Below are 15,458 nucleotides of genomic sequence, written 5' to 3' on the forward strand. Positions count from 1 at the left end.
CTTAGAAATGTCCTTGATTTCGAAGGAAAAGCACATTTTATGTCCATTAAAATAACATCAAATTGATTCGGAATACAGTCTAGACATTGTAAATGTTGTAAATGACTATTGTAGTTGGATAGGCTGATTTTCAATGGAATATCTACATAGGCGTACAGGCCTATTATCAGCAAACATCAGTCATGTGTTCCAATGGCACATTGTATACGTTTATTATTTTAAAAGGCTAATTGATCATTAGAAAACCCATGTTAGCACAGCTGAAAACTGTTGTGCTGATTAAAGTAGCAATACAACTGTCCATCTTTAGACTAGTTCAGTATCTTTAGCATCAGCGTTTGTGGGTTCAATTACAGGCTCGAAATGGTCAGAAACAAAGAAAGTTCTTCTGAAACTCGTCGGTCTATTGTTGTTCTGAGAAATGAAGGCAGTGACAAATGCACTGCAGTGAACAAAATCTTTTTTATGTCACTCGTTAAATATTCAACTCTACTCAAAGTTTGTTTGTGAAACCAACATTTGTTTGATAAACATTTTGGAAAACGAACACAGACGCAAACCTAACATAAACAATACATATTGAGTAATCTGTCCTTAAATCAATTCTATTTTCAAGACTTATAGAATTTTTAACCCCAATAACTTAGTTCTAATAAATGTGCATAACTTAGGAGCATTCTCTATAAACAACATATTACCATTATGTAGCAAGAAATAAGTATCAATTCAAGCATTAACAAGATATTTTCCGGGCAGCTTGGATCTCAGATTCAGCATGAGAAAACACTGGATGAAAGCAGAAGAAAAAGAAAGCTGTTTAAAAGGAAAGGAGGCAGATGGTAGTGAGAGATACAATACCACTACACTGTTCTCTGGCCAGGGGGGGCTGACTGGCTGACTGACAAGGCTGCACAAAATGACTGCAACTGACACAATATCACAGGCTACATCGGGCTGTCGCAGACAGTACCCACTCTGGCAGAATATCACATGGGAAAACTTGACAAGAATATACAAGTGTTCACATAATCTTAGAACCCAGAATCAAACCTTGCACTAGCTAGCTAGGTATTTAATGAGAGTCTATTGTTACTGTGAAACAGCGTAGGGTTAGGTTTCTTTGGGACTTTCAGCACATCTGCCCGGGAGGAAAGAAACTAAAAATCTCAGTTTGCTGCTCAATATGAAAGACTGGAAAATACATACTGGCAGTGGCAGCACAATGACTTTGTGGAACTCTTCTAAACTTGAAAAGCTGAAACATGAAAGGTTCTGAAAGCAGTGAAAGCCCTCCAAAATGTTAACTGTTTAACTACTCACCTTTATACTATTATAGAAAAGAATATGCATGTCTATGTTGTGCTCTCATCTGTGACAGGGGTCATATGTAATGCTTGGACAGGCAACATATTGTAAGTAAGATGAGGTAGCTGAAGTCAAAGTAATGTTGGAAGTACAGTAAAAAGGGTTAACCTTAGCTCTCTCTCTCTCTCACTCTCTCTCTATCTACCAGCTATTGTGTTGATAGAAAGATGGATCGATAGATTGATCGATAGATAGATAATATTTATATAGTAAATGTGTGTAAGTGTTTCTGATATTTGAAACCCAGAGCCATGTAGAATCTTTGTTACTGCTCAGCTCCGGTCTTAGGTCAGCCCTGTATTAGTGTTGGCTTTGGTGCATGGAATACAGAGTTATATTTGGGTGCCATTATGATTGCTTTACCATGTTTTTTCCATTATTTTTTTCCTAAGCGCAAAACATTATCTTCTCAGCTTGTTTTAGGACTCAAATAAAAGCCAAGTAACAGCTATTTTCATATTTTTTGAAAACCCAGAAACGGTGGCGGGGGTATTGATCTACTGTTATGAGACAGATAAAACAGTAAGTGAGAGAGACATTCACTATTATCTAATGTTTGTATCAACTGAACAATAAATATCAATGAAAGTGTAAATAAATCACTTCAAACAGAAATAATGAAAAGGTTATTATATAGAAAGCCTCAAATAGACTGTAGAACCATCATATGAGTGAGTATTCAAATCTTGTATGTTTCTAACCTAACTATGGTTATAAAAATAACCCCAAATTGCAATTATATCAGAAAGAAATACCCCATATTGAAAAGGTCAATTTTTTGGCTTAAGGGTTATGTTAAGAGCAAAAGTTCTAATTGGTGGTAAGGAATTACAATTAAAATTAAGTATTACTTGTTAGGTTTATGGTTAGGCATTAGGGCCAGGTTATGTTGAGGGAAATATTTTAGGTTATTTAGGTTTTCTACATTTGAATAGCTAAGTAAAAATGGGTGCGGTCGTGTGTGACGGTAGCAATGTAATTCTGGCAAGCAACAAAGTTAGCAAAGTGAGGCAATGCCACTCAACATGACCTTTTCAACTTATACAACCTAATGATTTATAGCAATATGCAGCTTTTTCTCAGTGCTACTGCTCTTTTTTTAAATGTGTAGTTGATCTTGTCTATTAGTTTTCTATATTTTGTCATGTTTCATGTTTTGTGTGGACCAGCTAAAGGGGAACATAATGAAAAGATAAATAGCATTAAAACCCAGGTGTGGTGTATGGTCTAGTCTTTCCCTCCTTACCCTGACAGAAAGTGGAAAAAATGTACTCCTTCTACTCCAGCTCTGCATTCAGCTCTGACCGCATTTCAGTTTGTGTCATTTAAAAACTGGCAATGCATCAAAACCCCAACGCTGTTAGCCCTGTGTTGTTATGGGCTGTGTACGCCTGTGGGGCCAGTGCTTGACTTGAGCCGGAACCGCGTTCCGGTACTTCTAATTCAAGGCAAACAGCGTTCCGGTTCCTTTTTTAAGGCAAGACTTACTAACACAATACATTTTGATGAACATAGTCTAATGTACGATAAGCCCAAGTCAAGCCCTGTGTGGGGTTAGGAAGTTTAGCACTATGTGAAGGGATTGAGACTTTCAACTATTTCGACTCACCGGCTTCAAGAAACACCAAATCATCCCTGGGATTCAGTGTGTCGCTGGTAAACAATTGATAGTGACTCTCCAACAGAGACAACAGAGCGCTCTCATCCTGATCCCTGTAATATTAATCCTTCCACAGTACTGTAAGTCAACCTCACGACAAAAGGCCTCAAAGACAGTGACAGACGCGCAACTAAGAAAGCCACAATGAAACAGAACACTTTGACCTACAATAAAAGTGTTGATGTTAACATGAATACAAAATCACCAAGTTGCCATTTCAGCTATTCGTACAAGCTATAAACGTCCAATGAACTGTGGCGACAGAGAGACGAAATATGTAATAAGTCGGCCAAACGACTACAGACAGGGTAATAAGCTGAATGGGTAGCCTAGCTATTTGAAAAACATGCAACCGTCCCTTGATGTTAGGTTGTTGGCTGAAAACATCAGATGGAGCCTTAGGTGGTATAGGATAGGGGACACAGGCTGAATGGGGGGAATTGGAATTGGTAATTGCATTGCAACGTTTTCATTCTGTTGCAGAATTGGCTGTAAGGTGATGTCTTCTCTAATCAAGAGAGAAAGGGAGAACGGCAGATCTCTTCATAATACCCTCTAAAAATAAATGTTTCTTGTCACACTGAAACCGCGGGGAACCCCTGGAAGTTGCAAGTAACCATTTCAAGAACCTTTTGGGGTAGATTTTTGAACGGGTTGGTTATTCGTGTTTCTTTGAGTAAGAAGTATAAATAGTTCTTCACAATACCCTTTGACAGTATAAATAGTTCTTCACAATACCCTTTGACATTTTTCCTTGAAGAACTTTCCAACTTTCAAAGTAAAGGATACTGTCAAAAGTAAAGGATAATGTCAAAAAAAGGTCAATAGATTCCATACATGCATTGCCATCTAAAATGACTGGAGATTTAAAAAAGCATTGAAATATTCTTAATTGTTGTTCATCATCTTGTAAAATTACAGAGTTTAAAAAATTATTTATTTTGGAATTTTCCCGAAATTTCTTTTTTCTCAGAAATGTGTCACAACTCTTGGCACCCCTAGGGATTCTTATAAACCAAATCTAAGTATCTTCTCTTAAAAACACTCTTAAGTGGTCATCTACAACTTCCTGTTTCACTGGGGTATAAATATGAGGTGACACATCAACTCCTTCAGCCAAGTTACAGGTTTGGCATGAAAAGAAGGATAGTCCAGCCCAAGTGATCCCAATTAGCTCGTTAAAGTATAGTGATGGATACGCAACTTTGTTTAGCTTTTGAAGGCCCATGGTACCTTGTTGGTATAGATTCTGCATAGACGAATGGTCTTAGATTCCACATAGCAAAGTGTTCTTCCGCCTTATCAAACATAATTATGTGACAACTCAGTGATCTCATTGCTGTTATATTGGCAAGAGGAGGGTACAACAAAGTACAAATCACAGGTGTGCAAATACATTTTAAAAAATACCAAATTCATAACCAAGGGTGGACATTTTTTCCAGAGGGCAAAATACATGGATGGTGACAGACGTGTTATCAGCGGTTCGGCAACATGCCAACCACACAGTGTACGTTCAAAGAATTCAACATTAAAGCTGAACAACCAACATCTGTAATAACTTCCACTGTCATAATGAACATCACATTCCTCAATAGCATGGCCACAGAACACTTCACAATAATTGGCTGCCCATTAACAGCTGCCTATCACTGGAGAGTGTGAAAAGGAAAGAAAGAAAAAAAAACAAAGAGAGAATAGAACAGCTAGTTGCCAGGAAACGCCACAGCACAGTGGATCATCCAGACCATCTGCTGCTGCTGGTTCAGGAACATAGACTTCATGGAAATACTGTATGGAGACAATAGAAGATTCTGTATTGGAGTCACAGCATGCACAGGAACACACATACCCACAACGTAGGGGCTGGATTTGAGTGGACAGGGTTCAAGATGTTACTGAGCATTCACACATAATGGAGAATATGGGAGACGGAAAGGGGTTTAGTGGCAGGATTCTGTTCCCACCTGATAATCTCTCATGGACAGACTATGTAATAAAAAATGGCAACATGGACTGGACATGAAACAATGGTTCACTTGGGATCACAAGCAGCTTTAGTTCTAGTGCATCTTTTGAATCTCAGAAAGGGGAGGGTGGATTTGGCCCACACACTTGATGGCCATTTTGGAAGAAAGAGGGCGAAGCTCTAACCCATTTCTGATGTCATGTGTCACATGGACCCCGAAGTTTATCGAGCATCTGACCAACTACGTAAGACTGTGGTTCTGGGTTAACTGAAAATTCGCCATAGAAGACAAAGCTCTGCTTGAAAGAAGGATGGAGAGTAGTCAATGCCAGGGATACTAAAGTGTAGGTAGCTTATATTTGTCTGCTATTCTCTGTTGAATCTGTACACATGCTGCATGTACTATGAATACATAATCACTTCACACTTTTACTGAGACAGCCGTTGCCTGTAGAGGCACAGTTTGACTCACTAGTAGAAAAAAATATCCATGAACAGTAGAACATGAGGCTTCAAGGCTGTAGAATATAATAACCTACTAAAAAGGTCTTGAGTGTACACAAGTTGGCCGACTGCTACTTTGACACTGAATACTATTAGACAATAAATACGGTTCATGGACGAGACTTATGGAGCAAACATTTATTCTGAAAAAGGCACAGCTGGAGAGAAGTCAGGCAAGCTTACTACAGGATGAGTTATTCAAGGTGCATCTGTCCTATCTTATATCTTTCGGTCCAGTTTCACAAAACAGGATCGTAATGTTGCAGCGACTGGATATGCTGATCAAGATTAACCCTTTCTTTTTTAAAGATGCATTTTCATTTATGCTTTCAATGATAGAGGGAGTGAGGAAAGTAAGAGAGCATATTTTACTGAAAGAGCTGTGGGCCGGATTGAAACTCCCATGAACCTAATTAGGCATCTTAAGGCAATAGCCTAACGCGTAAACTTAGTGCTGCTTTCCAAATGACTTAACCTCTATAACCTCTTGGTTTCATTGTGTTGAAGACTGTATAAACACACCTCTATGGATAATTTCTGTAGAATACTGTAGAACTCCACAATTTAGTTGGGTTGAATAATGTATAACTTTACAGTTCAGTTTGGGTTGAATAATGTATGACTCTACAGTACTGTTGGGTTGAATAATGCATAACTCTACAGTTCAGTTGGGTTGAATACTGTCTAACTCTACAGTTTAGTTGGGTTGAATACTGTATAACTCTACAGTTCAGCTGGATTGAATAATGTATAACCATACAGTTCAGTTAGGTTGAACAATGTATAACCCTACAGTTCAGTTGGGTTGAATAATGCATAACTCTACAGTTCAGTTGGGTTTAATACTGTCTAACTACAGTTCAGTTGGGTTGAATACTGTATAACTCTACAGTTCAGCTGAATTGAATAATGCATAACCATACAGTTCAGTTAGGTTGAATAATGTATAACCCTACAGTTCAGTTGGGTTGAATAATATATAACTTCTCAGTTCAAATGGGTTGAAAACTATAGAACCCCTCAGTTTAGATGGGTTGAATAATGTATAAATTGACAGTTCATTGTGTTGAATACTGTATAACTCCACAGTTCAGTTTGGTTGCAGCTGGCTCAACATACTGAAGTTGAATATTAATGCAGAGTTCTGTTTCATATTCCTCCACAGTTCTCAACCTACACCCACCTTCAAACTCAGGGACAGCAGGACAGAGTTGAGCTGAGAACCTAACTCCCACAAGGGTCATCGTGGCAGAGCACTTCTATGTGAGCAATGTTGGATTTGAGACAGATGGACAGTCACATCTCTGGTGAAACCATTGTTTTAAAAGCTATGATCAGGGTCAATGTCAAAGATAGATCTGGCTAGGAAACCTGAATTTCTAACTAGGCAAACATTTAAGACTGACATTTCCCCTGTAAAGTATAATTGTGAATGTATCTAATTCAGCAATGTCCCCCAGCTTTTCAAGAACAGGCTTTAGACCTTTAAGAATAAAGTAGTGTTAACTAGTGTCAATAAACTCCCCCGATGAACTCATTTAAAACTATTTTCGTTTGATTAACAGAAATCGCTCAATTATTAAGTTAGGGCTTACCCAAATTGTCCACCATAACATCCCTAAACATCCACGCAATTATATTTGCCGTGTAAATTATACGCACCAGTGCTCCACCAGAGGGAGCTCTACAAACTTTGTGCCATTTAAATTAAAGATCTTATTAGGGAAAGATCATTACTGTACTCTATCAGATTCATGGAATGGGTTACCAAGCTACGCAAAACTTGTCTTCTGAGGATATCTATCAGTCACTTAAAAAAGATCTGAGAGACAGCGAGTCAGTGTTATTGGGGCCTTCTGTCTCCAGTTGACTCTGGAAAAGGAACCTCTGAGCTGTTATTATGTCAGACTGTTGTGAACATTAGTGATACTGCAGCAGCCTGGCTCATCGGCAATCTCACTAAGAGGACAACAGTGAAAGGAAACCCTCAGACTCTGTCACGTAGGTACTGACAAACACATAAAGCAGCTGCATGCATTAATGCATGTGTGAAGGCCTCTTGATCCGAAGTATGCGGTAGCAGTTTTTCCACACACTTAAGGCTAAAAACATTTTATGGGGAGTGAAACATTGCTTTTGAAACAGGTGTAAACTTCACTGACTAGATATTTTCAAGAGTTGGTCTGATGGCGCCCTCTCATGTCATTGACATCCCCATTGCTTGAGTAGGAGAGGAGCAGACCAATCGAGAACAAAAGAAGTACAGCCCAGTATTGCCAGGTTACATCACCCACATAAACAAATAAAGGTAAACAGAGCTGGAGAGCATTTCCACACAGTAATAGAAAACTGAGCTGGTTCATGTGGGATTAACAAAGTCTGCAACTTTTGTAGAAAAGTAACAACGTAGTGATCAAGTGATGTTAATTATTTAGTGTACTCAAACTCATCCCTAAATAACACATAACAAAGGTCCAGGTAAAAATAAGGTCATTTTCGGTGTTGGACATAAACCCATTGATTTCTTCAGGCATTATCGTCTTTTAGATATACATATATAGATTTTTTCTTTTAATTTTATGAACAAAAGTACATCAAGGCAATACTGAACATAAAATAGATACTGTTTCCCTCTCTTCTTTTATCTCTAAAGAAAAAAATGCCATACATTAATGAATAATAAATGTTTTAGAATGTGGACCAATAAGTAAAATAGTTCATTAAAGGAATGAGATAACATCCCACTTATGTGGGTCAAATGTCTTTTGATTTTGCTATTACATTGTGCTACACTTAAGCCACATGATGTTGTTGGCTGAGGAAAATGGACAAAGCGCCACAAATAAAAGTTACTGAAAATGTAGGGTACCTGCATCATCTGCCTATTGAGGCATACCCTTCGTTAGGAACCTCAGGTGATGAGGAGACTGGAGGACTTGTGCTGCCTGAAACCCATTGATTCTACCAAAGTTCATCCACACAATTGAAAGGATATATGAAAAGACTCTCAAAACAAGGTCTCAGGTTTGTAGTGCATATTGGGGGGGGTGGGGTGGGGGGGTGGAGTGGTTCCCATGACATGTCAACGCTGATTTTTTAGGGAAACTCTATTACATAATTTGGCCCGCCTTTTCATAATAAGAAATTGCATTCATTTGTGGGCAGGAAGGAGCTTTGTTCAATTTATACATTGGTCCAATTTTGGACAGAGTGGTTAAAATGTGTTACGGGATATGTCTTTAAAACGTCTGCTTGTATGGGATGGCAATAAGGGTGCAGAACACACACACATAATTGTTGTTACTATGACAACTAGCATAGCCATTTTAGCAAATGACTGAAAACATAAACATTCGGTCGCTTGTGATGTGCTGTTTGGACAGTCAGATATTAAACTAACATGATCGCTGAGGACTGCAGTATGAAGGAAGCAGAAGTTTTTCTGACGGTAATAACAACCAGATGGCAAAGCAGTCTTGAGAAATGTTGATGATAATCAGGACTAAGGATGTGAAAGTGCTGCTGCCTCTTGATTGGCACCTCGGCATGCTAAGAACTATGCACTAATGGTGACTAGATGCTGGCAGCAACGACTGACTTGGAAGTCGGAGCTGCGAGAGTTTTATGTTAGTGTTATGTTAGTGTTATGTTTGTGTTAAGTTTGTGTTATGTTTGTGGTATTTTCAAACTGAGTTATTATAATTCAAAAGGTTCTCAGGATATAGGTAAAGAGTTTAGAGTTTGGACATGTTAGAACAGGTGCCATGTTAACAACTTAATTCTCACAATGTTGGTCTCACAACAATCCAAGAGGTCTTCCAACAATTCCCTCTAAATGCCCTGCCCACCAAGTGCCCACCAAGTTATTGGCATGCAGATGCTCTAATGCAGATCAGTCACTTAGGTATAAATTATCCTAGCCATCCTATCTAGACAAATCATCAGTGCTTTCTGGGATATATAGTTGATTTCTAAAAATGTCTTAGTACAAATTGCTACATGTTGCTCGCTAAATACAAAGTTCATACATTTGGATTATTTAACGGAAATGTCTGTTATTGTGTGAATTAGAAGAGTAGGGTTGTACAGTATGTGGCTTTTTCGATAAAGTAGAGATAGCAGACATGCATATGTGACTTACCTTTGAGATGTGTCTTTGTACTTTTGCCTGAAAAACAAAATGAAGAATGTACGTATTAGATTAGTAGGCCATATTGAGCTGAGAGCTGTATCATCCATTTTTTATTTACCTGGTTTACTAATTGAGATTAACAATCTTATAAAACACAAAGCACTACAGTGTAACAAAATGTACAGCCTGCACATCTGACCTCTATTGCAACTTTAGACCAAAAGGTCCAGAGCTTCCCAAAAAGACAAATGTTTGGACGATCAAGTAATTCTGTATGAAAGTGCCTGAATATACAGGTAGGCCATGCCACAGAAAACACCATCAGCTGTTTATTAGGAGTAGCGGAGACCACGTAGAGAATAAACATATGTACAGATCATGATCCAAACATGAACAGAAACTCCTAAAATCTCCAGATATTTTGTTCCAACAGTATAAAGAGCCTGAAAACAATTCATATCCTCAACCAGGGTCTATTAAAATACCAATTTACAAATCAAGCAGTTAGATGGTTTTGGAAAGTGTGGTGAACCAGAACTCAAAAGGACAACCAATTCTCTTTGTAGAGCACTACTTTCCCTCTTTATGGCCCCTGAATATGTGATGCATCATGAGAAAATAGGGAACCATTTCAGACACACAGAGAAATTAATAATTAGAGTGTTTGTTCTCCGGAGCAGCATCGTCTGGGGGGTTAAAATTAGTAATGTGGGAGCTGTTTTTCTGTTTTCTTTCTTCTCTCCAGTCAGTCATCTCCTGTAGGGAACGCACACAACCCTAACCCTATCCACACATGTTTGTTTTCCAAGTTTTGTAGAAACCATTAAAACGGTTCCCTATATGCTGTATCCCTTAACTAAAGGGGATAACCAAAAATGAACTAAAACTAAACATTGTCCTGCTAACCCAGAATCTAAGTTTTACCCTAAACTTCTAAGCTCATAGCATTTTCAGGTTTTACTAAATGTTTGTGGGCAGTTCTGAGCCACACATGCATGTATGCAACTTATTGAACCCACCAGATGCTGGGCATCTTTTCTGGTAATGTTCTGCCAGGCGTTCGGTGCATACACCATTAGTTGCAGTTTGATTTGAAGTCTCATCTTCAGCAAATGTAAGGCATGTTCAGTTGACCGCTCAAGAACTTTCCACTTTTTTGCTAAAAACTCCCTAGTAACTATGGAAACATTCTGCACCAAGCAACCAGCGATTACATCATCAATGAAGACACGTGACCCAGTTCCAGTGGCAGCCATAAATGCCCAAGTGATAACATCCATTTCACCACATTTCAAAAATGACATTATATGCTGATTACTTCTCCACACTTTCCTCTTGCCATAAATTTATTATACAAGTTAAACTATGTAGGCTTTTTTAGACAGTAAAACCTGGCTAACCTGTTTCTGAGGCTAACTGGTGGTTTGCCCAGTGATGTAGCCTCTGTTGTTGTGATCTTTGCGGATGGTAGTAACAGACATATCCACATCTACCTCCTGGAGCATGTTCCTGAACTGTCCAACAGTTGTTTGGGGGTTTTCTCTTTATTATGGTGTGCAATATTTAGACATCCACTGTAGGGATCTTCCTGGGCCAATAAAGGTTTGGGCTACGTCTCAGATTTATTTTTAACCTCAAAATGGCTTCTTCCACTTTATTTGAAACATCTTTGGTCCTCATGTCGACAGACACCAACAGCAAACCCCAAAAGGAAATGCAAAATCTAGAACCAAGACTAGACATTGACTGTGGTCTTATGCTTTCACAAATGACATTACAGAACACACCGGACTAGCAAGAAACACATGTCAAGCCAAATATCCCAATACTTCCCGTGACCTAATATTGAAAAAACATATTACGGAAGGCATCGTATGTTTTCTTTATGTTAAATTAAGACGCTACCTAAATCGCTGCCTATTTTAACTTGCTATCTATTGTAGTAGTATGAGAAGCAGGGCAGTCGACAACACACTGCATTGGGGAAGTTGCCATTCAACTATCTGCCATTTCTAACGAAGATGTTTGCAGTTCTGCTGCCATATAATAGCCTGGGTTGCTGAACAAGAACACTGCTTTGCCCCCTGCTTTACCAAGGTTTACAATTATCATACAGGTAGACAACCACACAATTATAATGGACAGCGCATTATTTGATATTCACCAGAGTCCTACATCTGGGAATCTACTGCAGGCTTTGGCTTTTTGCTGTTGTATGATGTCTCTTGTCCATCGAGTCATGAGTGAAGAGAGAAATTTGACGCAGAAATAGAAACGGGAAGGGTGGTGGACACAATGAAACACCTGATCTGAACATACTCAGAAGCTTCCAGATCCATAGCGACAGAAATGAATGTCAGAGGAATGCTTGATCTGCTGCCACTTTCTGATAATGTCAATAGAAGTGAATGAAGCGTTACACAAGATTTATTTTTCTCATTTTTGCATTACAGCAAGGCACATCCCGAACAATATGTTATTAGGAGAGCAAAACCACTCCACTTTAGTGATATTATTTAAGAAATGATTTCCCCCTGGACTATAATATTGACAAATGTGTTCCTGTTGTCTTTATGTGGCCTTTACACAGGCAGCCCAATTCAGATCTTTTTGTTTATCGTGTCATTAGGATATTCAGATAAGCCCTGAAAGAGATCTGATGTAAAAGGATCTGATGTGAAAGGATCTGCTGTGCCTGAATGTGCCCCTGTATGTGACCAGGACGTTACGTGACCCTGTATGTGACCCCTGCCTAAACAGAGGTCATTAGTATGACATCATGTCAGACCAGTGGAAATGCCTGACGAAAGAATGTGCCTGTGTGCGCACTGTTTTTGTGACTTCTGTGTGTACGTGTGACTGGTGTGTGTGTGTGTGTGTGACTGGTGTGTCCGTGTGTGTTTGAGTGTACACATGCATGTGTGTGCCTGGTGTGTGCCTGTGTGACCGCTGTGTGTATTTGTGACAGGTGAGTGTACGTGTGACTGCTGTCGTGTAATTGTGACTGGTGTGTGTAATTGTCTCTGGTGTGCATGTGTGACAGGTGTAACTGTGACTGGTGTGTGTGTGACTGTGACTGGCGTGTGTGCTCTCTTTGTTTGCTGAGGCGATTCGAATGCTGAAGTAAGGCTTCTGATCTCTGAGATGAACCAGCCAACCAGCCAGAAACAAGAAGCCATCCCCATTCCCCCAGCCGTGGTGTGGGATGCCCAGTATCTGCCCCCTCACCTCCCCTCCGTAGCAACACGTCTGTCCATCTCATGCACCAGCGGGCCACAGGTATTCACCGGATTACAGTGAGAGACACTTGGCTCCGTGTGCCTGGGTAGGGACATGCGTGGAGAGGAGATGCTCAGAGGACGGGGCGCAGTCATGGACTAAGTGATCAGGGATTTCAGCAGTGGAGTGTGTGTGTGTGTGTGTGTGTTTGTTTGAGTGGGAGCAAACGTGTATATAACGTGCGAGCACGCTTCATAATGAACTATTCAATTCACGAGTTGAGACAACCTTTTGTGATAAACAGTTTACTGAATGTACATGAATGTACTGAATGTACTGAACATGAATGTACTAATACATTCATGTTTTTCACACAGTTTTAACAGCTACATAAAGGACCTATCCCTATGTTGTAAGCTATGGAATTATACAAAGCACATCAGTCTAAACTTACATGACAATATACCGTATATACACTATATCGGCATACCTATATAGCTATTTGCTTAAATATACACATACAGTACATACATGAGCTAAGTACATACATCCCTATGTATGTTTATAAGTTAAAATCATTACATTTCGGGCATTCAATCGTCTCAAACCTTGTTGTAGTAGTATACATAAAACATTATGTCTTCACTAACCCTAACCCTAACACAGATGAACGTTCCAAACTTGTTTCAAAACACACGACATTATAGTGATGGAGTACAAGGATCCGACAGCAACAGATGTGAACTGGTTTTTAACAACACGGCATCCGTTTTGCTAAACCATAAAACCACCAGCTCTGTCCAGTGATGACAGGTCACACGCCTCTCAGTCAGAGACTCTCTGAGGGACCAACATGAACAGAAGGATGAAAAAAGGAAAAACCTACATTCCCTTGAGTCGCATCCACATTTTCTCTGACTGCTCCGTCGCTGGATACTTCATGGAGTTGTCGTCCACGCCATCTGTATAGGTACACAGTTCGTCCATATCCGTGCTCAATGTGTTACAAGGTACAGTGGTAAGAGGCGGTATCTCAGGTACACACACTACACCAGCCCTCCCTGCACTCTGCGGTGTGAATCGCTGTATCCTCAGAGCGCTCTGCGGTCCTGTGCTCAGAGCATCATCCTTCAGCTGTAGTCACGGAGGCTTGGGTCTCTTCTCTCTACAGCTCCTGCATTACTGCACTCATTAGTCGATTAGTGTATCAGAGAGGGAGACAGTGGCTTCACACTGCAGGTCTGTCAGGCAGGCAGGCAGGCAGGCAGGAAGCAATTTCCAAAGCACACCAACAGTGTCTGACTGTCAGGGGTTTCAATCTCTCCCAAGAGTAGCTCTCTCTCTGGTGCTCGCTCTCTTTTTTTCCTGTCTCTTTCTGTCTCTCTCTCTGGTGCGTCTGTTTCTCCCCCTGTTGCTCAGGCTCTGGTTCTCCCTCTCTTTCTATCTCTGTTCTCTCTCTCCCCCCCGCCACTCTCTCTCTCATAGCGCTGATCACTGTCTCTCCCTGTGTTTTTACAGCATTGTGCACACTGATGCTGCGGCTGCCTTATAAAACACCCAGTCCTGCGTGTGGCACATAGGTACAGGCGGGTAGGTGGCGTTCATTTGACAGACTGAGTGGGAGGTACGGTGATGCAGCAGATGGTATCAGAAACGACGGAGACAGCACCACCATGAGTTGTCAGAGGCAGACTACGACAAGCGGAGCCCTTTCTCTCCAAGAGGTCCGTTTGCCTTTCCCCACATCCAGACCCGGTCAAACATGATGTGGACAGTAGATGCCTATCAGAAGCTATAGCAGCAGTTTCCTCTGTTGAGATCAGGTCACATCTGCTGCATTCTGTCCAGACTGAGAGATGCTAGGATGTACAATTAACGTCAGCTGCTTATGGCATAATTATCATGCATGGGCACCTCATTCATGGGAAAGAGACCATGAGACACTACACACGGCTTTGTTAGCAGGGGAAGAACAGCATCAGCCGCTGTGGAGAAAACACAATAGATGGAAGTCCTGGTGCTGGGTTGGTTTCTTTATACATCACCAAGGTGCAGCACTAATGAAATAAAGCAGATTGGTAGCGGTAGCAGTATCCTGCGTCCTGCCTTCTTTCAATGCTTCCTTACACAGTCATGCGGCTGATGCTGCTACAGTGTCTCATCGCTCCATTCCACTGCTGTTTAATGCTGAATGCTCTCTCTGCCGGAAGGCTGGACGGAAGGAGAGCTCTGATCTGATGAAAATGTCATGACTGTTTATAAAGCAGAAGATGAATCGTCGCTGATTAGTGGACAGAGGGAAGATGGAAAAATAGTGAGAGGGAACAATAGGAAGAGAGGGGAAACAAGACCAGGGAGAAAAGCACAGTATCCAAGCACAGCGGTTCTCAAACTTGGGTCCGCTGACCCCTGCGGGTCCGCGGAGGTACTGCCGACAGATCTGTAAATGGTTTTCTTTCATTTTTATTACCGAAAACAAGAACAGATTCAAATGTAATACTAGTGTTCCCCCAAGTGTTCCTCGCTTTGGTTCGAGGAAAAATGTGTATTGCAAGATATTCATTTTGAAGCTGTAACAACATAAATCTCTCAGACATACAAGAAACTCT

General features: G+C 40.4%; 1 protein-coding gene across 2 annotated transcripts in view; it reads right to left on the minus strand.

The window, feature by feature from the left end:
- Window positions 1-15,458, minus strand: part of pde1a (phosphodiesterase 1A, calmodulin-dependent) — a 63,415-nt gene that overhangs the window by 32,232 nt on the left and 15,725 nt on the right. Inside the window, exons 1-2 of one of the 2 annotated variants that reach the window (XM_034297635.1) lie at window positions 13,736-15,208; window positions 9,640-9,666 (exon numbers count right to left, since the gene is read on the minus strand). In XM_034297635.1, the coding sequence (XP_034153526.1) occupies window positions 9,640-9,666; window positions 13,736-13,836 (128 nt within the window). In that variant the 5' untranslated portion in view covers window positions 13,837-15,208. Of the gene's footprint in view, window positions 1-9,639; window positions 9,667-13,735; window positions 15,209-15,458 lie in introns of those variants that run through there. The other variant, XM_020054530.3, reaches the window with a different exon arrangement.

Source organism: Esox lucius, chromosome 16 (genome assembly GCF_011004845.1).
Source record: "Esox lucius isolate fEsoLuc1 chromosome 16, fEsoLuc1.pri, whole genome shotgun sequence".
Taxonomy (NCBI): Eukaryota; Metazoa; Chordata; class Actinopteri; order Esociformes; family Esocidae; genus Esox; species Esox lucius.